General features: G+C 51.8%; 2 protein-coding genes across 2 annotated transcripts; both read left to right on the forward strand.

The window, feature by feature from the left end:
• Nucleotides 1–3,961: 3,961 nt before the first annotated feature.
• On the forward strand, nucleotides 3,962–5,133 carry LOC100904250 (uncharacterized). Its single transcript, XM_003737549.2, has 3 exons — nucleotides 3,962–4,104; nucleotides 4,312–4,624; nucleotides 4,734–5,133. The coding sequence occupies exons 1-3, from the start codon at nucleotides 4,018–4,020 to the stop codon at nucleotides 4,853–4,855; spliced, it is 522 nt and encodes a 173-aa protein (XP_003737597.1). The 5' UTR covers nucleotides 3,962–4,017; the 3' UTR covers nucleotides 4,856–5,133.
• A 14,165-nt stretch (nucleotides 5,134–19,298) lies between these two features.
• Nucleotides 19,299–23,203, forward strand: LOC100907486 (serine/threonine receptor kinase thickveins). The gene is made up of 4 exons (XM_003737567.1): nucleotides 19,299–19,591; nucleotides 21,408–21,628; nucleotides 21,793–22,533; nucleotides 22,688–23,203. The coding sequence occupies exons 1-4, from the start codon at nucleotides 19,522–19,524 to the stop codon at nucleotides 23,201–23,203; spliced, it is 1,548 nt and encodes a 515-aa protein (XP_003737615.1). The 5' UTR covers nucleotides 19,299–19,521.
• The last annotated feature ends 1,838 nt before the right edge of the window (nucleotides 23,204–25,041 follow it).

A 25,041-nucleotide genomic window follows, 5' to 3' on the forward strand; every position in this document is an offset into this window, starting at 1 on the left:
TGAAGAGCTCAGATATCTCGGGAAGCGACGACGAATTTCAAGATTGTCTGTTCCTGATCGTTCTCTGATGCTCGATTTGCTTGCGTGAATGAGCCGCTGGCGTCCTCCTCTGGCGGAAAAATGAAGTCAGGCGACAAAACTCCACACTGACTGAGCGACGGACACCCTCTTTCTGCTGGACCGCACTCTGGCCACGGGTAGGCAGAGGGGGCCGAAAGCCTCTGCGTTTTGAGATAAAACGAATTTGAGCGAATTCACACGGACAGAGTTTTGAACGAAGGAGCGGCCAACAGCTCGTCCACCCTCCCTGCCTGAGAATGCCGTTTGCTCTTGCTGCTGGCCACCGACTTCGAGGCGATAAGGCGAAACGAATGGCTAATGGAAGAAAAGAACAAAACCTACTGGAGACGGAAATCACTGCTCTTTTTTTTTCGTTGTCCTTCTACCGGAGAAGCACCATCATACATGGCGCGGAAGCAGAAGTACGCGCGAGGATGTCACTGGCTGAATTTCGTTACATTTAGGAGCGACACTCGAGGTGTTCAAACGCCTCCGATGGCTCGACCAAAATGCACTGTCGTGGAGCTACGTAGCTACAAGTGCATCGGGAGCGGGGCAGATATTCAAACTTCGAACAGCTTGCGAGAGACCTCCCGTGGAGCCGTTGAAAACGAAGTCTTCCCGTGAAAGCGTTCCGCGTCAATTTGGCCGAGCATCTCCCCGAAGTCATCGTCTCGCTTATCCGCTGACTCTCCGTCGGAGTCTCCCATGAACGGCCCCGACTGTTTTACGTCAAATAACTGACCTTCACCTCACTCTGTCCTGAGCCAGGACTACGGGAAACTACCATGGGAATCCGAACTCGTAATCACGATGAACACGTGATCGCTGGAGTCGGATCCCCACCTCCGGCACGCTCCGCGTCCCGACATCTCATCCGAACAACGTGTTCTCGCCTCCGGTGGGGGCTTGTCCACGGAAGTTTCGAATACCACTGGATTTCGATCTATGGGAGGTTCGGAGCCTGGCCGGAACGGCGGGGGGGGTCTGTGACTTCCGTTGAAGTTTTTCTCACTCCTCTGCGGTTATGCTCAAATGATACATGGATGCAGAGCAGTCACAGTGGTCTGCTCGCAGAGTGGCGCGGGAGTCGAAGTAGTTTACAATCGACGCAGCGACAATCCTGGAAGTCCTCAGAATCTCTGGAGAGATAAGGATCGGAGCTCGGAACATTGTTTGCGAATATAGGCCCAGCTGTTCCTATAATATCGATCAAAGCCGAGGTTTATCCGTAGGCGGGGGGTCTGGTGAGCACGAAGCGATGGTAATAAGTTCAACAATGGAGACCGCTGACAATGAGGATCCACGACCGCGAAAATTTAACCGCTGTAAGTGGTTCCCAGAAGAATTGTGATTCAATCAGATTCCGTGCGCGGGTGTTCTCGGGCCGTGGTCCTGTCGCATGTCCCTTGCGTCGCAAATGTCTCTCTCGCGAGAGATTTGAATGAAGAACTCGAGCTCTATGGTGGCTCATGTGCTCGTATAGAGAGACTTGTCCAAGAGCCTTCTATAGGAGCTCAGTTTAGCCTCATAGAAGGGCCTCGTCAATAATTCTCACGTACAGAGACACACGCACCGGCACGGACGCCCATACAGACATCGGTGTAAATAAACTATCCGAGCAGCTCATCCACTCATTCTGCAGCAGACCATCGGGCCACCCAGTGTCTGTCTGAGACGCTAGGTTTCGTTGTGAAGAGGATCACGTCGCCGCCAAGGAGAAGGACGACGCTAGCGGCGACGTCGTCGTGCTCCTCTCACCCGCTGTCTTGTCTCCTCGTCTAAAATGCATCGGCCCCGGTCGGTAGGTCGCTCGTAGGTTCGCTTTGGAGATGGACGGCTAGAGCGGTCTTCCAGCCGAGGCTTCGCCGAAAAATCGGATCTTCACTCCCACCTTGACCTCGATGGATTCTCAGCTTCAGCGATGCCTGGTGGAGCAAACATGGAGGAGCTCCATCCGCATGGAAATCCTCATGGTTCGAAAGAAGAAGAATCTTCCACCCTATATCCTGCAGATCCTGCTGATTCATCTGCTGGAGCTCTATATCACACAGATTATATTATCCCCTCCATTTCGGGATCCCGTCGACTGAGCGAGCGATCTCTGAGGCTAGGCCCGGGAGGACTCAGATTTTATTCCCTCTACAACAATTCGATGATACGTGGAACATCGCCGGCTGCTCCATGCCTGAGTATCCTGTGCTTGGCACGGATGGGTACTGCGAATCGTATGGGGTAGAGCTGGCGAAGCGGAGTAATAATAGGAGTTACGAGGAGCAAAGAGATTTCTCCAGCGATGACCCGCAGACCCGGTGCAATGGGGTGGCCAGAGGCCAATAAATTTGAATAGCCAACGTATTATTACCAACGGTGGAGCCTTTTTGACTGCAGCTGTTACTCGGAACAGTTGGCGTCGGTGGCGACGACTACGGAAGCAGATGGCCATCTCGGGGGCTCGCCCTCGGGAGCTAACTTCGGAGTCATATCATCATCGGAAGCTCGAAGAGGAGGGAAAGAGAAAAAAATTGCGAAGTTGGAGGACGACAGCTCTCGAATCGACAGAGAGCGACGACCGAAATCCGGGAATGAACCTCCGATGGAGTGCATTGACGCTGATTCGAATTTTCTCCGCACAGGGAGGATATTCCGCGGTGTCGAATTTTTTTGGGCCATTCCCCGCAGCTTGAGCTAAGAAGCGAGCAGAGAGAATTCCCCTGAGAATCTCTCAGAGATTTCCAATGTCAAGGAGATCAGGCTCCGATTCATGGAAGCAACTTGACGCAATCCCTCGCTGAATGGATCTGAGGTCACTATGATTTAATTTCCTCCTCCGACTGGCTGAATTGTACTAACAAACCCAAAAAGGAGAGTTACGAGTTGATAGCGTCCGTCTGGTCTGCAGGTCAGTCAGACTGACCTGCAGACCAGACTCAAGGTCCGAGGGTGAGGTAACTGCCATGAATGAGAACTACGATACTTCGAGTCTTCCCGAGTGAACGTCATCCAATATGTAACTCAATCGAGTACTTCAGGCGATCATACCTCATTTGTCCGAATCCAGAAGCGTTCCGCGGCCGGGCGGCGTGAAAGGCTAATCCGCGAATTGTAACGTGCCATGAGCTGCATCTTGCAACAATTGTATAAATATCTCGTTGAATGATCGAGCTTGCGGTGTTCGATCCCGGCTCACGGGTTCATCACGCCGGAACCGCTGATAACCCCGAATCCGGTGACAGATAACGAACTTCAGGGAAATGTTCATCACGATCGCAGCACACGCTTGTGATTCGATTTTTATCGTACTATTTACATCCCAATTGGTTTTCGCCGGCGTTTACTCACGTCTTATCCGAGCTCGGAAGCCCTCAACACCCTTCAGATCCATGGTTCCCACGGAAGCTAGGTAGCCCTTATAGTCAAGAATACAACTGGACCTGCCCGCGCGAAAGTCCTGCGGGTAATGCAGAATCCACGAAATTTCGACATGTCGGTGTTCGGTACGGGGAGCCACCGGAATCGAAGGGATTGATCCGAAAACATGGGATCACGTAGCTGTCTGTCATACACGAGCGGAAAAGTCCGTATACTACTCACGGAGAACCGATCCGGTGGTCAGAACTCGGAGCAAGAAAGGCCCTTCGAACAAATGTCTCCATTGACGTCTCGTCTTCCACGTGTTTTTATAGACACATCTGCAGTTGGTAAGATCGGTAGGCCTGCGAAGCGTGGTCGTAAGAGAAGTCGATCCTGCAGGCTGTGCCATCTGGTTCGTTTCCATCCAGGAGCGAGCGCGACGTCGCGTTATCAGACATACGTACCAAAGGATGACCCGCAGTAAAGGGATCCCTTGCCTGATCGTTCCCTATAAAGTAGTGTGGTCGCGAATGAGTTCGTCACATTCACTCCGCGAAGTGCCCTAGCCCATCAGTGAGAACCGCGCGATCAAAAGAAGTGTCGATGAACGTGTTCGTACTATTAGCCGCCCTCGTCGCCTGCGCCGGAGCTCATCCTGGGGGTCATCATCATGCTGCATTCTTCCTGAAGGTACGGTGCTCGTTCCATTTTCGCAGAGGTTTGCTGCGTCTTCGGCGGATCCCTCAACCGTACCGGACTATTTTCCCGTTCGCTCCCCCACGGAGAAGTTTTGCGGAGAGTATCTTCGGAGCTCTCCGAGAATATTGAAACACTCTTTGAGGATCCCTTACTCGTTCACACGAGTTCTCGGTCGTGACGACGCATTTTTTTCAACAGCAAGGCCCTCCCGTATTCAAAACCGCCCCGCCCCCAGCGATCCCGCTGAAGGGCGCCCACGAGAACATCGTCCTCAGCGCAGAGCTCTACCCGGCACACGATCATCCGCTGCCGGCAGCACCGAAAATGCATGGGCAAACTTTCATCATTCTGAAACAAGGTCATCCCGCGGAAACTCATGGAGGAGCGATTTACGGAAATCAAATCATGACTCATGGAAGCGTCGGTGGGGGTATCGGTAAAGCCCACGCCGTCGCCGGACCCAGCTACTTGGTCTCCACCGTACATCACGTTCAGAAAGTTTCCCAAGGAGGTACGTAACTCGGAATTCAGATCATCGGAGCTCCGCATCACCGCCCATGCAAGACTTGCTTGTTGCTCCCACAAGGTTCTAAAATATCATAATAATTGTATTAACCCAGGGAAATATCTTGGAAGCATCGATGGTCACGCTCATGATGCGTGGCCTTCCGCCGGCGGGCTGGATGGGAAAATTCTGGTGAAGGGCGGACCAATCCCCGCCGGCCACGGAGGAGGATGGTGATTCGTGTCCAAAGTCTCTGCTGATTCTACCGGTCAAGGTTCCGGATCAATCAGCGACGGGAGAGGCTCCATACCAAAGCGGGTCGTCAGTCGTGACTCTCGGTTCTGGCTGGTCCAGTTCCGGTTATGCTTATCCTTCCAATGTCCAGATGTCCTGACTGCGTTTCTGACTGTTTACTACCCAAGCTTTCGAGCTTACGCGGATTTTGTGGATGGAGCTTGCGGGTGTCATCTCTCTGCCTCCGCCGGATTGTACTCCCTCCTTTCAATAAAGCCATACGTTATGCTTGGAGAACTATGTCGTCAATCCAAGAGGTAGCACTGGGCGTACGCTGAACTCTGGGACTGATTCTTGCCTAATCGTCACGAAATCTTCCTCTTCGATTTGTGCCGCTAGCTCCTGCCTGCGTCTTTTTCTTAGAGGGCGTACGAGGAGACCTCTGAGGATGCCATTCCGGGAGCGGAAAGGGAGAAACATTGATGTCTGCATTCGTAGCTGAATTATGCAAAAGTATTCGTTTTCTCCGCCCCTCCGGCATTGTATTCCATGATATTCCGTTCGGTGACATGGCAAACTCATTCCCCATGATAGCGAGGATGAGACGACGGCGTCCATAACTTTCCGCTCCGGAAACCTCTAATGAAAACTAAGAAAACACATTCGTCGTTCAATATCGCTATCGATACGAACGCCAAGGGAGGCTCACAATTTTTTGAACAAAATCTTCATTCCGCTCTCTTATATCCTATACAATGCGATGAAACGCCCAATTCCGACTAAGTTCCGGCCGAGTCCAAAACGCATCTCTGGCGTCCATGTGAGCATTTTCCCTAAGCTTCCCCAATCGCTGGGAGCATCGGATAGTGGCGGATATAGAATACGTGCGCAATATCTTCCTGTGATAATTTCAGGATCTGAAGCACCATTCGCTAAAGTCGTATACGACGCTTTCAGTGCTCGAATCGTGATGCACGAGAGATAGAGATGTCGTCAGTCTCCCAAATTCTCTTTCTATTGGGTCTTACGACCTTTTAATGACTCAAGCCTCCAAAATCCGCTGGCCTCATCCGACCCCGATGTATCCACAGTGTCGGCGCATAAACCACATCGGATCAGCATTCGGCATCGTATTCAATAATTCCACGCTTGCTCATGCCCCTCATTTTCAATCCAGATCCGAGGCGTCAGTTTCGTAAGAATGCTACGTTCTGTGGCTCTTTTTTTATTTTTCAGCAGATTCCCATGGCAAAATCTGTTAATGTATTTCATAAGAATGAAGGACATTCGAAACCGCCGGCGGGCTGCTTCTCTGAACGATTTAGTCCAAGATGAAGCTCACGCTGAAATCATATTTATTCGATCGAGCGAACTTGAGACAGCTTAAAGAATTCCTTCTAGGCGATTACCAGTCATCGGGTAATCGCGACTCGTGAAGCACCCGCGAACTTCGACGCATCTCATCGCGGGTCGTCGACTGCGACACCGACCCGCTGTCGATCCGCGTCGTTGTGTGAATGTTCCCAATCAAAGTTTGAGGAGTATCACGGCGTTTCTGATAATTAGAATCCTTCCGTCTGGCTTGAGCGAGTTGCTGGGAAACAGAATTGTCTAACTAGTAGACCATCTCTCGTAGACTTCATAACGAATTCGCAAACGAGCGAATAAGAAAAAACACCCGGGGAACCCTGGTTGACGCGACTGCCCAAACGATTTTCAAGCTAATCGGAAGCGGAATCGCGCGGGGCGGCCACGTACGCGCAACGAAGGAAGCGTTTTCGTAGTACGTAAAATCGCGCGTACAACGTAGCCCATTACTCGCACCCTGAAAATTACTTGAAGGACTTTTTGAATTTCCCGACCGGAGCCCTTGTACCGTTCGATAAGGGTCCATCCTACGACACGATCGCCGTCATCGGCGGTCACAACACCTCAAAGTATAGACTTGAGGTCTTGTACCGTAGTCGGCGAACGCTAAGGGCCAGAGCCCGGAGCGGAATCGCGTAGAAATGTCACTCTGAACTGTCGTTAGGAAGAGATAAATTTCGTTCACGCCCGTAATCCGAGTGAGCCGCATTAGAAATTTCGGAAAAGATCAACGCACGACCGAAGTTCTGATAGGCCGACCAGATGTTCGTCTCCGGTTATATCATACATCGAAGCCGAAGTAGACGGCGAAAGTCTTTGTGTTCTCTCCTGTGGTGCGCGACCGTGGTCGCTGGTACTTGCACCGCAGCGCTGACAGGGTAGCATTAGCCGTTGGGTCTGGCTCAGAAACCACCGGCGCGTTTCAACCGGCTGACACAACAAACAACATTGCGTGAACTTGTGTATTCGAACCGACGTGACTCTGCCTCGCGAACTGTGAGCGATCTTGAGATCGATTTCCAGTCTCCACGAAGATCCGCCCAAAAATGATCCGCCAGCTCGTCCTGTTGTTCTGTGCTCTGTGTGGTGCCCAAGCTCTGGCGGGACGACATCGGGTCCTGCACGATTGGGGGAACTCCGCCGGCTCTCGGCCCGATCGCCATTGGGGTGAGAGAGACGTTTTCCACGGGGATTATTCTGTGGACGAGACCCAACTGGGAGGACACTTTGTCGTTTATAAGGTAAGATTTACGGTGCACGGTGTGGTCATTTGCGTTGAAACTGTTCCATCGCGTCGATGTCGTGTTCAGCCTCGTTCTTATCTCGATTCCAGTTTCTCAAAACGATAAAAGCACTCGGCTCGTAGAGATTTTTCCACGATTCGGTAGAGGGAGGCCATAGATTTCAATGTATCAGAGTAGGCGCTCAGGAACGTTTTTCACAGGTCCCGAGTCCGCACGGCAAAGTCAGCAAACAAGAGATTCCAGCCGGAACCAAAATAGTGATAAACGACTACGAAGAACAAGAGGAAGTGGCTGCAAACGCCGTCAGGCCGCCGAACGGATTCCATTGGTGAAAAAAGAACGGCAATCCGTCGACAGCTATCGAAGTCGGAGGAAGAAAACATTTGCGAACGCCCTTGTATATTTATTTTATTTTGGACGAAGTTCGAGTGTATATTCGGAATTGCTTCGCAATCGCCGAGCGAGGGAAGCTCCAATAAATGTGTCACAATTTGTCGAAGAATTCGCCTCTTGACTTTGAAAGCACGAGCATCAGAAAACGCCGCGTTCTGATTGTGCGACTTACTCAACTTTAGTGCGGCCGATCGATTTCGCTTCCCATTTTCGAAGTATCGCGAAAAAGAATCAGTACTCTTTTCTCTTGATTTCCATGATGGGTTTCGCAACTTCCACCGACTCGAGGCAATTTCCGACGAGGGTCAAGAGCGGAGGTGTTCCGTTAATGCGCAAATTCACGAACAAGTCTGATCGACTTGTTTGGCGGACGGTAGCATCGGACATCAATCACTCATTCGGTGTTCGGATCCATCAGAACAATGATAACCGCACACTTGGATGATCTGGTGTCAGAGCACGAAGCCGCTGGATCCTGATCTTCACGAGCGTAAGAAAGTTGTAGGAATTTGTAAAATTGAACTTCTCTCCCCTCAGAAAATAGAGCTAGATAATTGTTCAATTTTTATCGATCATTCCTATAAGCGAAAACTCATCGATACTCCGCCGCTGCGCCGCAGGGCAGAGACTCACATTGCGGATCACAGTCGAATTACACGGCCGCGCATCGATTGAAGCGGAGTAACGACGTTCGCGAATTTTCGGGGCTTCGATGCTCCCTCCAGAGAAAAAATCCATAGCGCTAGCTGAGCATTCGTCTTATTGTTTTGACTCCGCGCGGGAGTTGCACTAATTGTGAAAACCAGTGAAACACCGTCAACTCGCTTAAACAGGTACTATCAGCTCGATAGTTCGAAGCGAGCAGCTTGGCGGAACATAGTAAAGCGAGAGATTGGAACAATGAGGCCGCAGCAGGCTATATATAAAATCCCTACTGTCCCATATCAGGCATTCCACCTGTTTTCCGAAGCCTAGAAACCGTTTCACGTACTACGTACTTCCACTAACGGATATAAACAGAGGCATTGACAGCTAACGGAACCCCAGACATCCGTCGCGAAAGAGTTCTCAAGCTTATCGGCACACCGACGACAAAGTCACCTATATAAGACCATCTGTTTAGCAAACAGGATCCTAAGCCGATGCGGCATGGTACAAATCATGTCAACCCTAGATAATACATCCATTGCTTCGTTCGATATTCAGACTTGCGTTCGACCCTCCATGGAAAGGTCGGCGAATCGCGGCGCGAAAAAAAGAGAGCGTCGAATGCATACAATTCACAGTCAGACCTCGCATCGGTCGGGGGAATGATATTCCATGGGCATCGATACGGAATTATTTTCCGATAGATTCAATATCGTCCGACAAGATATTCCGCAGTGATCAGTATCGACATCGACCTCGAGAGGGAGCAACGAACGGGCTGTGTCAGAGGGAATGTAGACGGGGCGTATGTAGGAAGTGATCGCGTTTGTCTGCGACCTCCCTGACCTTCTTCGACAACAAATAATCCTCGTAATGGTGGCCATAATGGTATTACCACAACATGTCAGAGGTCAGCCGGATCACTTTCAGCTTTTAAGACGATTTCAAGCTACTTTCGTTCTCGCTGAATAGAGAATTAGATAGCGGAAATCGCTGATTGACTGATGGAGAGAATTTTACGTCAGCCGGGACTTCACCTACCCCTGCCGATATCTCAGGATATCGGGAGCGCGGTGCTTCCCGACCTCTTCGTGTGCTTGACCGTCTCGAGTTTTCCTGAGCAAGAGCTTTCCTTCTGCTTTGACGAACTCGTCTCAAACGTCCGGATTCGTCGGAAGTTGTCCGCTCGAGATGAGGGGGAGAAAGCATAACATAAAAGGACAGCTCTTCAGAACGGCTTCAAAGCCAGGAACGTCTGAACAAACGAGCCATCGACGACATGGGATGTTCTGGCTTTCGTAACACCGTTCGGCCCCGACAGAGCCTTGCGGAGCTCGAGCTACTACGACTGATTGCAGAACGACCGCACGGAACTCGATTTTACATTGGGACTGTTGTTTTTGCGATGCGCTGTCGAATACTCTGAGGAAACGTCAATGTCGGATATGAAAAAACAATTGTCCTAGGCGGGTATTCTCTTCTAAGTAGTTCGGAATAAGGAGCAATGGCCCTTAAAGATTCCGCGCAATGCGTACATTCTGGGAGCGCAGGAAAGGCGAATCAATAAGGGTTCGAGCGTCTCGATCGCTTCACTCCAGGAAAAAAATATGTGTATTTGAAATTCCTGTGACGCGAGACTCGCAACAAAGTTTATCGGAGACTTCGCAAGCTCGTCACACCGGCGGAGCGGCGATACCGAGACGCCGAGGAATACGTCCTCCGAGCTGCAGGCTTCGGGCTAGACTGATTGTGGGTAAAACTCCTAGCGAGTCGGTGTTGGTCAGGACTCTCAGGAGAAAGGGTCCCAACCGTGGGAGAGAGATAAGCTTCCACGAAGGCTGGAGCCTCCACATCAGTTGCCTGCTGGCGATTCGACGAGAGTGTTCTCTCAGTGCGTGCGTTCGCTCCAACTGCTCCAACTTCTGGATGTTGTTTCATTGTCCGTTCCAACTCGAGAACGCGCCGTACTTGCCATTGGAAACCGTCGGAGAGCGACAGCGGCTCGAGCTCGGCGCTGAGTGGTGCGCTCAGCCGCGAGTCCTGGACGCGCCGATATCGTATCCGGCGAAATCGCCAGAAAGTTTTTGAACGCTAAAATGTGAAACCGCGCAGAGAATTCCGGAAAAGCGTCGCCGAACGTGAGTATCCGCGAGAGAGATCCGTGAAAGACTTCGGTCGTCTTGTTCGCGTCATCCACTCAGTTCGCAGAGGATTCGCGCTAGAACCATGGCGTGATTTCGGGGTCTATCGCAAGGGAAAGTGATTCAATGCAGCGACTGTCAGCTTTGCCGTCGATGGGATATCGGTCGGATTTATTCCCGATAGAACCATCTGACATTTGGCCTTTCGGATGCCGCTGTAATCCTTTAATAGAAGAAAACAAAGAAGAAGCGAATTTGCTCCACGAACCGTCTAGCGCTCGGGATTGGAGCGGGTTTGGCGCCAGCTGCTGTTCCTTGAATTATGAAAATGATACAAGTTACGATGACCATATTGGAAAGCTCGTCGGCGAAACCGAATGCTGCCGGCCTGTAGGAGACACCAGGTCGCGATCCGTGCGTGAACATTCTGCGGGACTTTTCCATTGCGTCCCAGAAGTTGCTCCTCATAGATCGATGCTAAATATTGATAAGCGAGCCCCAAGTGAAGCCCACGGCGCGGTCGCTTCTGCTAGTCCCACGATGAATGCAGAAGGTCCGACGACAACGTCGGCGTCGCCGCAAGCAGCAACATCTGACGCAGCAATGAAGCCAAAGGGACTCCTTTGAAGTTTCTCCGTCCGCTCGACTACCTGCTAATGCAGTCTCGGCCTGCAGAGTGATAAATGAAGGTTTTCCAGGCGCGTTTCGCATGCAGCGAAAACCGTGCTTTGATTACTTTCCTTTGCACGAGGTTTCCCTCGAGCGGATGGAACTCCGTTCCTTTTTCGTGCTCTCATCTGCCGCCGAGATTGGGTGCGCTTTCCGTGGGGGTCGTCAGGAAATCAGTTTGTAGTCGTAACGATCCCTCACGAATGTGTTCGCCGTAGTTGCAACATGTTCCTGCTTTTCTCAGAGGAGCTCCCTAATGCAGTCTTCGTATAATTCGGAAACCAGGCTGCCAGGCTGTATGCGAGCCGTACTCAGAACTCCCTCCTTCCACAGTTTTCTGTTCCCCCTATTTTCCCATCGTATCACCTCGGGGCCTCCTTCCGGAAAGCAGTCCGCAAACCTGTCAGTAATGCGAGGAGGCTGAGCAGAGAACGAGAATAACCGGCGTCAGTGGAGCGTTCGGTAGATTCACCCCTGTCGCTGAGCTCCTGAAGTCTATGACGCGATGATCCTCGCTCATATTAGCAGCTGGCTTCGGATGGTGTGGCTTACCATCATATGGTCGAGCGACGAGGATAATAAGAAAGTTCTCTTGCTGCGGAGTCCGAGCAGCTCGTATGCAGCTAGCCTCCTGACCTCTCTCATAAATTATACGCAGGGCTTGATGGTCCAGCCCGCGACGGCGCTGATGACATACATGATGAATGGACGAAGTTCTTGAGTATGCATCACTCCGATGCAGTGCGATTCCGTCTACCCGATATACAAGAATCGTAATCAAAAGCCTCGGTGGGTCATTGGAGTGCCGATAGGGGAGGACTGGCATCAAAACTAAACTTACCATCCGGCACGACACACACGAGGGAACCGAGGGGGACGAGGGAGGAGAAGGAGGAGGAGGAGAAAAACGGCGATTGACCATGGGGAGATCTGGATGCCCGGACTCTCACCCAACGTACGACATCGTAACTCACGGGAACGGGGTAGGAACTTCAAACAACAAAAAAAGACGACCGACGACGCGAGGGGCACTCGGAAGCTCTCGACGGAGAGGAATCGTTTCCGCTCCGAACCCCGCTCCGTCTTCTGTGCGAACAAATTTTTATTTGACCGAGACGCAATATATCCTAATTGTGTGACGAGCGTCTCCCTCCCCGGCTCGTTCGGGAAACTGTTCGAAACCGTGCCGCTTTGTTTAATATCCTGAAATATTTCTCGACAAGATACGAGCAGCGGAGCGAGTCCGTGCTGATGGCTAGTTGTACTCGTGCGACAACAGGGCGGCATCCGCATCAAATGAGCCGGGTCGCAATATCCGCGATGTATCGTGAAAATATCCATGCCGTCGCGGAGAGTCGCTTGAGAGAATTCTGCAGGGTTTTTTGCGTCTATCCCGGAGATCCGAGCGACGCCTCGGCACTCACCGAAGGGAGCAGCGTGGAGGAACAAAGGGAAGAGGGCGGTCGGGAAAACGGCGGAAAGCTCGCGCAGTAAAAGAAAGACGCCGACGCCGCCACCACAGTTCGAAGCAGCGTGATTCGGCCGCGGGAAACTCCCCAAAAACGAGACGGGCGACTCTGACGGGAGCTCCCACGAAATCAAGGGTTGCTGCTCCGAGAGACCCTGCTGGGCAAACCATAGGTGGCGGATACGGGGCACTGTTTCAAGCCGAGCCGTCGGGTGCGAGGGGAAACGGCGCACAAGATGACGCTTCCAGTAGGGAGCATTATTCTGTCGGATAAGATGAGCGAAACCCTCCATCCACCCAGGAATGTAGGCATCACCCAACCCCACATATTTTCCTTCGGCTTAACGCCAAGAATTTGCCGTTCCGATGCTCCCTTCCTGCTTACCTGCCCTGATGCCCCTTTGCCCGCCGGCCACTCGGAATTAGAATTCCACCGAACAAAAGGTGGAGAAGAAAAACTTCGGACAAGGAAAGGAACCGAAGCCAAGGGTCAGGGCGCCGAGCCCAGAACAGCGGGAGGGAACGAGTAGCTGTTGTATTTAGCACAAAAAGGAGTGAGCGAGGAATCTAGGATCTCCGAAGGTCTGAGGAAGAGAAAACCAGCAGCGTTGGTTTTCCGCGAAAAACATGTGCCGAGGCTAAGCAAAGTAGGGCCTGAGGGAGGGTCAGGCGGCAAGGATAAGGCGGAGACGGATCCATTGACCCAACGAGCCTCCCGGCTCCATCGAACGCGTCTAGCCTGGGGCAATTCAAATTCTCGCCGCGCAAGAATTCCTGGAGATCGATTCCTCCCTCATTCGTGTCCTACAGTTTAGGAAAGTAGGACAGAAAAAGAAGCAGAGCGTTTGTTTGATGGTTGCGACGAAAACGACAAGGACGGCGGCGTCCGCCGAAAAGAAATCCAATTGAGGCTAAACGGCGAACTGCGCCCGTCGAAGACAGATGGTCATCGGATTGGCTCCTGATCCTTTTCGTCGCTCTACGCGCTCATCATTCCCATCTTTTTCCCCGCGTGCCGTCAACCCACCGAGGACTGGCGGAAAAAACAAAAAAAAATGTCAAAGAAACAGTCTCGCGGACCTCCAGCCCTGCTCGCGGGGAGCGGAGGGAGGGAGGACGACGCCGACGCCGCCAGGAGAAAATAAAATCTATCGTCAGCAGTCTTCAGCTGGCAAATCGGGAGGCCACGGTCGATGACTTGGGAGACTAGAAGGAATTGCGGTGCGCGGAGAATGTTGTTCAATTTCAAGCTTTTCCGGCTGCGTGCGCACGGACGGCGCCAACAACGGAGTCAGGAAAGCAATTTCGGTACCGTTGGAAGACAAAGCGATGCTTAAAGTCCGCTGTGTCCTTCGCCATAGTCGAAGAGAAAGCGACCGGAATCGTCGGATTCTCGCCTCCAGTGGGACGTGGAAGCAGGACAACAGTTCCGTTCGAGGCGAACGACCGCTGTCGGTCTTCAGCACGCGTGCGCTCGACGTCGCTGTCCTTGTAGTCTAGGCCTACGACTTCGACGAGCAGGCCCCGGGAGCGGCCTGGGCCCTGACTTGAAGGATAGTTCTTCCGTCTGTTGTCATGAATACAATCACGAAACTATCGTTCTCGCTTGTGGCAGCAAGACTATCTTTTCCTTTGGCGTAAGCGTCCGGCTATCCGTCCATTGGTCTTTATAGCTCGGCAGAAGGGACCCTCTGATCCCGCCTACCTGGTAATCAGCTCTGATTGTGGGATTCGATTAGGGAAGTCCTTGTTGGACCCATAGCTAGTCGACGCCTAATGAGGTGCACGGGCAAGGAGATTGGGCACGCTGGTCGCGGTGGTTTTCTTCGCGAGCAGATTCCGCAGTTATGGGGGCCGGTCGTGTCTTTGACAAGAACCATTTTTCAGTTGTGGTTTGCCTCTTTCCCTCCCCGATCGCTCAGTCCCTGAGTAGCTGGGTCTGTCGCTCACCCCCAACACACGGTTTGGACGTGACCCACGCGCGACCCGTTCCCCAGTGGCTAAGTTCGACTTGCTCGGAGCGGGACGGGTCGGAGGTAATCTCGCTAAAAGTCATCGGGCCGATTCCGGCGCTCGTTGAATCTGCTCCTTGGTCGCCTCGGGGACGAGCTTTCTGAGCTTTTTTTCGAGGGGGGAGCTGGAGGTCATGATCCATCTTGCATCCTCCGCTTTTTCTATGGACGGCCGTCTCCTCCGGTATCAGCTCCAACAGCGAGGGAACTGTGTACCGAGGTTCGGGTTGGAGATTTTCCCACCGATGGGAAATCAATCCGGGACCGGATTGCCCGGCGGGACGACGCTCGAAGTTCCTGCAGTTCGTCGCGGCGCCCAAAGTGCTCCCGCCGCCTACGAGCGATGAGCCGTTGAGTTGCTCACCGATTTTGGAAAAACTACCTTGGAGACACGGCTTGGGGTGGCTTCGGGAGGGAGAATCGCGCTCTCAGTCTCCGCCTCCCATATTTGTTGGGAATGGAATTCCTGGCAGAAGCCCTGCCCGAAAGCAGCAGGACCTCCCGAGAGGACAGTGTCGAGCCTGTTGCCCGACATAGACATGGAGCGGAAGGATTGTCGCAGCCGCTGAGATAAATTCCGTGATGAGCGGGTGCTGTTGGCGTGTTGGTGCGTTGGCTGTCGCTCCGCGTAGCGACAAACCTCCAACCCGCACGGGATCGCGACCACCATCAGCTCAACGATATCTCTTCGATTTATCTGAGGGAGGCCAGCGACACCGTTCTCTCTACGAGGGAAAAACGAAAGAAAAAAGGAGGAGAAGCCAAAGACTTGAGAAAGCAAAGTTGGAGTCCGACCGGGCCAGGACTCCTTTGTTGTTTCTTGTTGTCCACGCTCCCGTTGCTGCTTCTTTTAGCCTCGAGGGAGTTGTGCGACTGCGGATCTCCAATCCGGCAATGGCTCTCCCAGCCCCACCACGGATGTTCGTGCACGCCTCCCGCTTGTCCTTTCATCACCGACAAACGGTGGCTCGATGTCATCGCCAGCTTTTGTACCTTTGTGCTCCGCTGGTGCGGGACTGCACTTTCTATTCACAGAATAGTTCTCTTGGTCCGATCTTTGCTCTACTATTCCTTTCCTCGGATGAATGCTCTCGTGTTCATGGAAATCGATGATCAGTTGGACGAAGACACCTCATCCACCAGAGACGACGGCCAGGGATAATCCCGCGTCGGACGGTCGCTCGCTATGGAACACCCGGCCCCGCTGGAGGAAGCCTTGCCGCACCAAGCGCTCTTCGATTCGTAGAAAAGGAAATTTCATCCGAAATCCGGTCGAGTCTCGCCCCGATCCCGGAGCGAATTCAAACGAGCTCTACGAGTATCTAACGATGTTCATCAGTGTTCCTAAAAACTTCGAAGGTTCCCGCCGGGCCGTCACCCTGATTCATTTCCGCGAGACTCGCAATCACACACATGCTGAGCACAAAGCATTTCGCGCTAGACGTTTCGGGCTCGCTCGAGCAGTGGTAGACCAACGGAGCGTTTGTAGCAGAACGATAAGCGGAAACGCTTGGAGAGAACCTACGCGTTGAATCTCGAGGTCGGCTCTCTTCTTCGTCTTCCCTAAATTGAACTTCGTTGTGGTAATTTGCCTCTTGGGAGGTGGAACGAGGCCGCTATGTAGCGTCCAGCTGCTCCAAGGCGATAGAATGTGCCCGCTGGGAGCGCTCCACATTTCTTTCGTTCTATTTGGCTTTTTTTTCATTAGAACCCGAGCAGGAATTCTCTTCAGGCGACTGTCTCGACCCGTATTCCATAGAAAAACACTTGATTCGAGCCCGATCCGTACATATTCTCAAAACTTCAGGAATAACTTGTCCAATCGAATCCTATGCGCACGGTGCCTCTCTTCCGGCGTTGCGGTTGGGTGAAGCCGACCGGCGCGGCGGGAAAACAAATTAGAACTGGTTCGGGCTGCTCAGGGAACGAAGATTCCGGAACTCGGCCGGGGTCCGTCCCGGCAGAGAGCACCTCGGTAAAGGAGGACTTTATCCGAAATCGTTCGATTGCTGTCTGTCAAAGTTTAGCCGGCCTGGGAACGCGCGCCCGGCTGAGCTGGCTTTCCTTGTACGAGGGGAGCCCGACCCCTATCGCTTGTCTAAATCCGTGTTTCGCTCCACTTCAAAGCGCAGTGGGTGCGGCTGACACTTTTAAGTGAGATGGGTCGCTGCAGCGCCAACAACAGTCGGCCCCGTCCCCGCAAGACGCGTCTCAACATCCCCATCGGCTCGGCTCCCACCTCTCCATCCGTCTTTGCGTTCATCCACGGAAAAGCACCTCGACAAGCAGACAGGCGAGTGAGCGAGTAAGCAAGCAAGCAAGCGAGCGGCAGGAGCAAATCCTTAAGCTTTTTGTGATGAGTTTGTTAAGCGCAGCGCCGCGCTCGACGAGCTCTTCGGGAGCTGATTAGCGACGCAATTCTGTTTTTCTCGCCCCCTGTCTCCCTCTCTCCGTCGTCCCGCGGGTGAAGTCCGACGCTCGAATCATCTGCCGTGTTGATGGCGCTACATCAGAGAGAGAATTCGATGCTACGTTGAGAACTTTGCAGGCTGCTATCTATTCGTTTATCTCCGTACTAGGATGAATGATGCACGAACGATAAACGTTTAGGCGCCGGCCCAGCCCTCCGTCACTAGGAGTATTGTTTTATTTGTCCAACGTTTCACCATTCATCGGGCGCCATGGACTTCCTTCATTAGGCCGAGACCAAAACGACAATGGTAGCAACAGCAGTATCGGACGGGAACGATATCGACAGGCGCAGATTAACACGAAGATCGCATCGACGGATTTTTGCCGAAACCATTCATAGACAGCTCTGTCGTCGCTCACCGCTGCTCCCGAGTTCTGTTTGTCTCGTTCAGTGCCTCTTCCTCGAACACCGGTCTCGGGGGTAGTTGCGATCGATGTTTCGATTTCTGTTCGGGAATTGAAGTGACGGGATTTTCTCGGGGCTAGCGCCGGAGCTCCCAAGAGATCGGGGATGGAGGAATGCGTGATCGTTGCCCTTTATTGAAGACCCGAGGATGGAGACAAATGAGAAATCCCCACAGCTCGATTTCGTAATTCAGTGCGGGCAATGTGATCACTGATTACCGAGTATACGACGAATTTGCGACGCCGAAGCTTCTCGCACAGGTTCGATGAACTTCTCCGCTACATATGAATGGCTTCGAGACATTTCAGCGGGAATCAGGACGGAAATCATTCCGGTCCTTCTTCATCCCCTTTCCCTTCCTAATAAATGATGAAGACACCACTCTCGTCCTATCTATCTGTAAGCGTCCCAAGTTCCTCCCAAATGTGCTCTCTTGACGAGAGGCTCGTAAATCTGTGTGGGGGAGCTGTGGAATCGGTCTCGAGCGCTCCGAACTCACCTCGCTCCGGCGAATGATCCCCATTTCTCGGAGGATTCCCCGAGTCTCGACCGGTTAGATAAACAGCATTATATTACTCATCTTCGAGGAGATCAGCGATCAAACAGGCGAAGGGACTCGAGTGTATCTATTCAGGGCTCCTTGAGATGACTCTTCCCGATCTCGCAACTGGGTCTTCGAGTCAATAGATTATCCAGATCGCTTCGGGGATAGGATATATCTTAGATGCGGCGTTTCCCGGACCCGTATGGAATGTTGGTATACCGTCACCAATGCTGTTCGCACAATCGCTATCTTCGGCCTTGCGGTGACGGCTACCCGATTCGGAACGTCGGCGTCGTACGATCATGGGACCCACTCCGTGGGCATATCGCAGACCAGTCCGCGCAGGTGGGGCGCTGATAAATCGCTCGGGACCCAAAGAGCTGCGTCGCTCCGGATTTCGCTCGGTACGAAGAGATCAAGTATCTGTGCTGATGATGCCTGTCATATGATGCGAGGGTGTCATGCAAATAAGCATTGAAGAAAACGCCGAAACCGGCCGCAGTATTCGCGAAAGGGGAATCCGACCCGGGACTGGGAGTACTGATAGAATTTTCTCCTTGCAGAATCGGAAACCCATGACATAATTGCTGATGTAACAGACGGTGCCATGTGACAGCGGAAAAGTCTCGCATTGAACTTCAAATTCCGCGTCAACATTGGACATGCATCCGAACGACTGACACAAGAGCGAGTGGAACAAGTGGAGTAATCCGTTTGGGGGAAGCACCGTTATGAGAGGGGAGGGATGTAAACAGTGAACACGTTGTTATTGGGGCGAGACTCTCTCGTCAGGTTCCTCGGAGGAAAAAAGAGATTCGATCCCGACCAGGGAAGCCGGGCCGAACTCTCCACGGGATATTCCATCGGAATAGAATACGCCGCACACAGAGACAGCGCGCGTGCTGCTCCGCTCGAAGAGAAAGACCCGTAAGAAGTGAGGCGGCCTCTCTAGCAGACGACACCGAGTTCGGGAGGAGCGCTGTGTGGCTCGAGCTGTTATTGTTGTGCTTCTTGATGCATCCGAGTCTTAAGACGTCCAGAAAGAATCTGGCTCGCTGATTGGGCGACTCGGCGATCGTTTGCGAGCTCGCTCGCTCAGCTACTTGGCTCTCTTCCACCAACACAACAGTTTCGGCCGGGCATTTACGCAGACTCGTGCAGTCGTTTTTACCAAAGCAAAAACCACAACAAAGTTTACTTGGATAACGTGTGTCGACCCGCGACAGTGAATAACCCCAGAGAAAACTGTATTTCGGCGAATCAAGTTCGCATCTGCGACACTTGTCGCTTCTACTGTCGGTGCCATGGATTATTTTGGCTCAGGACGCGTCAAACTGGCGCTAATATTCCTGACCCTCACTGCAAACTTCCAAGGTGAGCTCTTGTTGGTAATTCGAATAATCGATTGTCATTCCCATTGCCGCACAAGACGGAGTCGGTTGACTTCTCGAATGCAAAATTCGGAGCGAAAAGTTTTTGACTGAGACATTCAAAGGAAAACAAAAATCCCCGCTCCTAGTCTCGCAGGCTTGGCGATCGCTTGGTGGACATTGCGGGAGCGAATCATTATCCCATAGTCTCGAGAGATCGTAGGCCGGGACGGACGACGGACGCAATCGTGATCTTTCATATGACATGGATATACTCGGATTGGTCGTCAAACTGAAATTCCGATCCCGCGTCTCGAAAGTCATCGAGAGGATATCCGATTCGGACCTTGATCTGCGCGAACTTTTTCCGGCGAACCCTCCTCGTAAAGTTCGCAAAACTTTTGAGTGATAGTCTTAACAGGCTAGAAATGTACTCTGGCTAGGAGTTATTTTTGTCGGAGAGCTCAACCGAGGTAAGGGCCGCATCCTCGAGGCTCTAGCCGAGTAGGGCCGAAACGATCCTCTCGAACATCGTGTTGAACTCTGAGCTCAGAGGAAATTTGAAACGATGCGACTTCTTTCGCCGATACACCCTTCGTGGGCCGCTTCGAGCGAGGCGGCGTCGGTTTTCACTGTATCGCGACAATGATCGGAGCGAAAAAAAAACAAATCACGGCGAGAGGCGCCAATGTTGTCAGAATCCTACCGACCATAAGCTTCGATGTTGGGGCCACGAAAGCTCGTCGAAGCGTTACTTTGTTCCCCGTATCTGCTGACACTTGTTGACATCGAGAGCATGTCCTGCCTTGATTCCGCAAAGAAAGATGCGGGGCGCTTCGTTTTTGAATTTCCGGCAGCGAGTTGTTAACGACTCACCTGAATCCATCGGTTGCCGAGGTTCCGCATCACGGAATATACTCGATACATCCGGACTATCGTTATGGAATTCCACCAAGAGCTCTCGAGGATAGTTTATGCGATCGGGGAGATATTTCCGGAGGATCGACGTAAGAAGAAGTGCTGAATCCGATTACGCAAGTAGGCTGATCGGCGGATATCGCTCTGGGTAGCCGGACCGAAACTTCGGAGCTCAGCCTTCTGAAAAACGGAGCTCGAGTCCTAATTGAGACCTCACCTTCCTGGGATTGGGAAGTCGGTGAGAGGAAGCTGCGCGAATCGATCGTGTTCTCGCTTTTCATGCTGTTGAATTGTGTCACACCGCGAACTTCGACCTCCGGCTCGAGAAACCTGCGTGGCGTTCCTCCACAGGAAGTCCATTCCGGGTTGAACGTTTCCTCGAATATTTCCATGCGGAACCATTCGTCGGGAGTCATCTGGACGCCCTTTAAGCGGTTTCCTTTCTCGAGTATTGTGATTGCACAAGTTTTTTATGTTGGAGCATACCACGGAGGCGCTTCCCGTCGTCTCTCATCTTTTTGTTTAGTTTTTTCCCTTTGAATGGCGTCACACGCTTGTTACTGATGGCAATCAGAACTCGGAGAAGAAGTCGGCGACCGTAAGCTGACACTCCAGCAGAGCCGAAATCCCGAGATGCGCCTATGCGATTCATTCGGCAGAAACATTCTCCGTCATTGATGGAGATGATTAAATTCACTCGGAGGAGTTTCTCTGTCCTCGAAAATTAAGTATCGAAAGAATCATTCCTGACGGCGAAGCATCCTTCCTCCTTGGTACCATCGCATCAAGTCGTAGTGTTGTCGTTTGGAAAACTCGCGATGGCCCAATAGTATCGTTCGATGTAGAACGAGTTCCTTTGGTACCGTCGATTTTCCGCAAAACTCAACAAGAGAAAATTTCAGCTCCCGAAGCGTATCGTCTGGAGTGCTATTGTGACGGCCATTGCCCCGAAGGAACGAAGAATGGCTCGTGTACGATATACACGCAAGGTGGAATGTGTTGGACTCACGTGGAAGAGGTGTTGAACGAAGCAACGCATAAAGTCGAGCTCGAATACACTTACGGCTGCTCCGAAGAAGATAAGGCGCTGCTCACATGCAAGAGCCATTTGTTGGAACACAAGGTGAGTCTCTAGAGACAAGAGAGTGAGAACATTGTGCACACGCCCCTGGATTGGGAACTCCTCCGGGAGGCATTGGCTGCGGTCCTTCCCATCCACATGGTTCTGTCATTCCGATACTTTCTGTAAGCGGATCGGATTCAGAAGGTTTTTTTTATTCACATCAGGTCCCCCAGAACATTGAGTGCTGTCGAAACGAGCCGTACTGCAACAAGCCCCTGAAACCGAAGATGGCTTCCCCACAAGACGTGGAGGAAGCAGTCTACAGAGACTATACCAGCCTCGTGGTGTTCATCGCGGCTTTGCTCATGTGCTCGGCTTTGTCTCTCGGTCTTTCTCTATTATACTACCGTCGGAGGCGCAAGCGTCTCGAAACTTCAGAAGATGAGAGTTTCCTGCCGACAGGTGTCAAATCCCTCCAAGAATTGATGGATTGCAGCATCACGAGCGGCAGTGGATCGGGATTCCCGAAAATGGTTCAGAGAACCGTTGCACGTCAGGTGGAGCTCAAATGCCCAATAGGCAAAGGTCGCTATGGCGAGGTGTACAAGGCGACGCTGAATTGCGACTACGTCGCGTGCAAGGTGTTCTACACCACCGAAGAAGCTTCCTGGAGTCGCGAGACTGAGATCTACCAGACGAATCTCCTGCGCCACGACCATATCCTGGGCTTCATCGCCGCGGACATCCGAGGAACAGGTGGCTGGACTCAGTTGCTGCTCATCACAACGTACCAGGAGAACGGATCTCTGTACGATTATCTAACGAACAACACGCTCGACGAAGATCAAGCCGTTGAGATGGCGTTGTCAGCATCCAGCGGGATCTGTCATCTACACACCGAAATTCTCGGGAAACAGGCCAAGCCGGCTATAGCTCACCGGGACATAAAGTCCAAGAACATTCTGGTGAGTTTCTTGTCGTTTTGTCCGGAAGAAGCGTTAATTCAACACTTTTTGGACGAATCCCGCTCGCCAGACTCGCCTGAAATGATTCTCTGACTTGTCCTGCACGCGTTTGCCAGACATGAGCGTGTTAATTTATTATTTCCCCCGATTCCAGGTCAAACGCGATGGTACATGCTGTATCGCTGATTTCGGACTGGCCGTTCGCTTCAATAAGACCACGAATCAAATCGACATTGGGCCCCACAACACCCGAGTCGGAACTGTTCGCTACATGGCGCCCGAAGTCCTGGACGAAACTCTCAAGACCGAGAATTTCAATTCCTATTGCCAGGCAGACATGTATAGTTTCGGGCTGGTCCTTTGGGAGATCACGTCACGAATCGTGCGCGACGGCGTGGCCGACCCTTACCGAATTCCCTACCACGATGCCGTTGGTAACGATCCATCTTTCGATCAGATGAAGAAAGTCGTTTGCATATCGCAAATCCGACCAGAAATCCCCAAAGAGTGGGAGAAACACGAAACGACGATGAGCTTGGTCCGGATATTCAGAGAACTGTGGTCGCATAATCCCTCCAGTAGACTCACCGCACTTCGAGTGAAGAAGTCCTTGACGAAGCTGGAGAATGACGTCGTTGCCAAGCGTTACAACCAAACCGAAAACGTCTAGTATGAGCTGCAGACCGTAGGTGACAGCAATTATTTGTGTAATATTTATTTGAAGTATGAGTCGAGTCCTCCGAAACAGACGGGACAAGACGCGCCAGAATCGGCCGGAGCAGATCGTGCGCAGCGATCGTCGAAAAAGAAGAAGCGTAAGGTTAAGTCTTTTTAGGTTATGTTCAATGCAGTGGCCCAAACAATACGACGTTATTTAAATCATTATCAACCTTCGCTTCGATGAGATCAAGAATCCTCGGAGAAAGAGTGGCGTCTCTAATCGATCATGTTGTTTGGGCGCACTCTCTCGTTACAGTCGTTCGTGGAAGCATCGGCGCGGTTTGTCGGGCGAAAATCTGGCTCCCCCAGGAATTGAGAATCCCAGTCAGTTTATTTATTTGTTCGACGCTTTCGACGATTTCAAAATTGATTCTGGTCGAATGTCAATCGGAAACTTCAAATTAATCCTCTTTGATCGGAAGTTCTCGAACTTTTCATCATTGGGAGAAATCAGTTTTCGGGGTCGCCCGAGTTACGCCAACACATGCTCCATGTATTCCACCAACGAACATTTAAATACTACGGCTTGCAGCTCAAGTTTTAATTTGAAGTTTTCACAGTTTACACAATTGGACTGAATTGACTCGGCAAGAGACCAGGATCTGAATGGTGATTCGTGCTGGAACTTCGGTGCCACACAGTGACCATGTCTGGTGGCCTTAAACAATACTGAGTCGTGGTTTTTCATTCAGCGGCGCACGACGTGAAGTCGAGAGGAGAATTCCGAGAGCATCTTCTCGTTCTCGATCCATCTACGACTCAGGATTTCTCAAAGTATTTTCCGAGAAGTTCCGCAATGCACGAGCGAAGAAATTCGCTACTCACACCGGGAGACTCAATGGCGGCAATTTTTTACTCCGGGAGGTGGAATGTTAAGCATCGCATGGCCGAATTGCCCCGAATGCCGAACAGCCAAATTACGGCGAGTCGCTCCTATAAGCATTGAAGCGTGAGATATAGCTCCGGGAATACGCTATTCTTTTTGTAAATTCTTGATGGGACTTGACCTCGACCTGCAAAGATGTTATAGGCTCAGGTGACCGTCTCAGAGCTCCCGGAGCCTCCGCAAGGGCTGACGTTTCAACTTTTGCGATACTCAACGATGAGAATGGCCGACTGTCAGACAAATGTCATGATAGTTAATGGAAAAGCAATGGCCCTGTGTAAATATTGTGTCTATAACGCAGAAGCGCAGACAGGCAAGCTAAATTCCCCTCGTGCCATGGAATACTGTACATTAAAATCGACCACTATCTAGGGCATCTGTCCCGCAGTTGAATTAAGGGTCAATCAAATCAATCAATCAATCAATGAAATGAATCAATCAATCAATCAATCAATGCTTAGATATCCAGCTTGGCGAAATAAAATGACAGTGTACATAAAGCGACTTCACTCATGAAAATGAACTCGAACATATTTCGCAAAAATATGTGTCTGCTGCTTTTTCGGACTGGGAATCCAATATCAATCCCCCCCCCTGCGACAGCGATGGCCCAACGAAACGGGAAACCACTGGAGGCGTCGGGAACGTCAACGTTTCAGCATCTGGATCACAGTTTATATCCGCCTTTCGATGAACCGATGGCACAGTCTGTCTCTTTTGTAGCATCATCGGAAAATGGTTCCGACCAAGATGAAGGCCACCGGGCGCCGGGAGCTCTCCAAGGCTTCATGATCCCAAATCGAAGAGATAGGATCTGCGGTACAGGAGTCGGCGTGGGCGTTGTCTTCAGAAACTTAATCGGAAATTCTCCCGGACTGAGAGCTCGAGACTCGCTCGTTTGT

Source organism: Galendromus occidentalis, unplaced genomic scaffold (genome assembly GCF_000255335.2).
Source record: "Galendromus occidentalis unplaced genomic scaffold, Mocc_1.1 scf7180000075579, whole genome shotgun sequence".
NCBI classification, from domain to species: domain Eukaryota; kingdom Metazoa; phylum Arthropoda; class Arachnida; order Mesostigmata; family Phytoseiidae; genus Galendromus; species Galendromus occidentalis.

Coding starts and splice junctions, on each gene's coding strand:
- LOC100904250 (XM_003737549.2), top strand. CDS start 4,018: ATGAACGTGTTCGTACTATTAGCCGCCCTCGTCGCCTGCGCCGGAGCT. Junction 4,105..4,311: donor ATGCTGCATTCTTCCTGAAG/GTACGGTGCTCG, acceptor TTTTTTCAACAG/CAAGGCCCTCCCGTATTCAA. Junction 4,625..4,733: donor TCAGAAAGTTTCCCAAGGAG/GTACGTAACTCG, acceptor GTATTAACCCAG/GGAAATATCTTGGAAGCATC.
- LOC100907486 (XM_003737567.1), top strand. CDS start 19,522: ATGGATTATTTTGGCTCAGGACGCGTCAAACTGGCGCTAATATTCCTG. Junction 19,592..21,407: donor CCTCACTGCAAACTTCCAAG/GTGAGCTCTTGT, acceptor AGAAAATTTCAG/CTCCCGAAGCGTATCGTCTG. Junction 22,534..22,687: donor TAAAGTCCAAGAACATTCTG/GTGAGTTTCTTG, acceptor CCCCGATTCCAG/GTCAAACGCGATGGTACATG.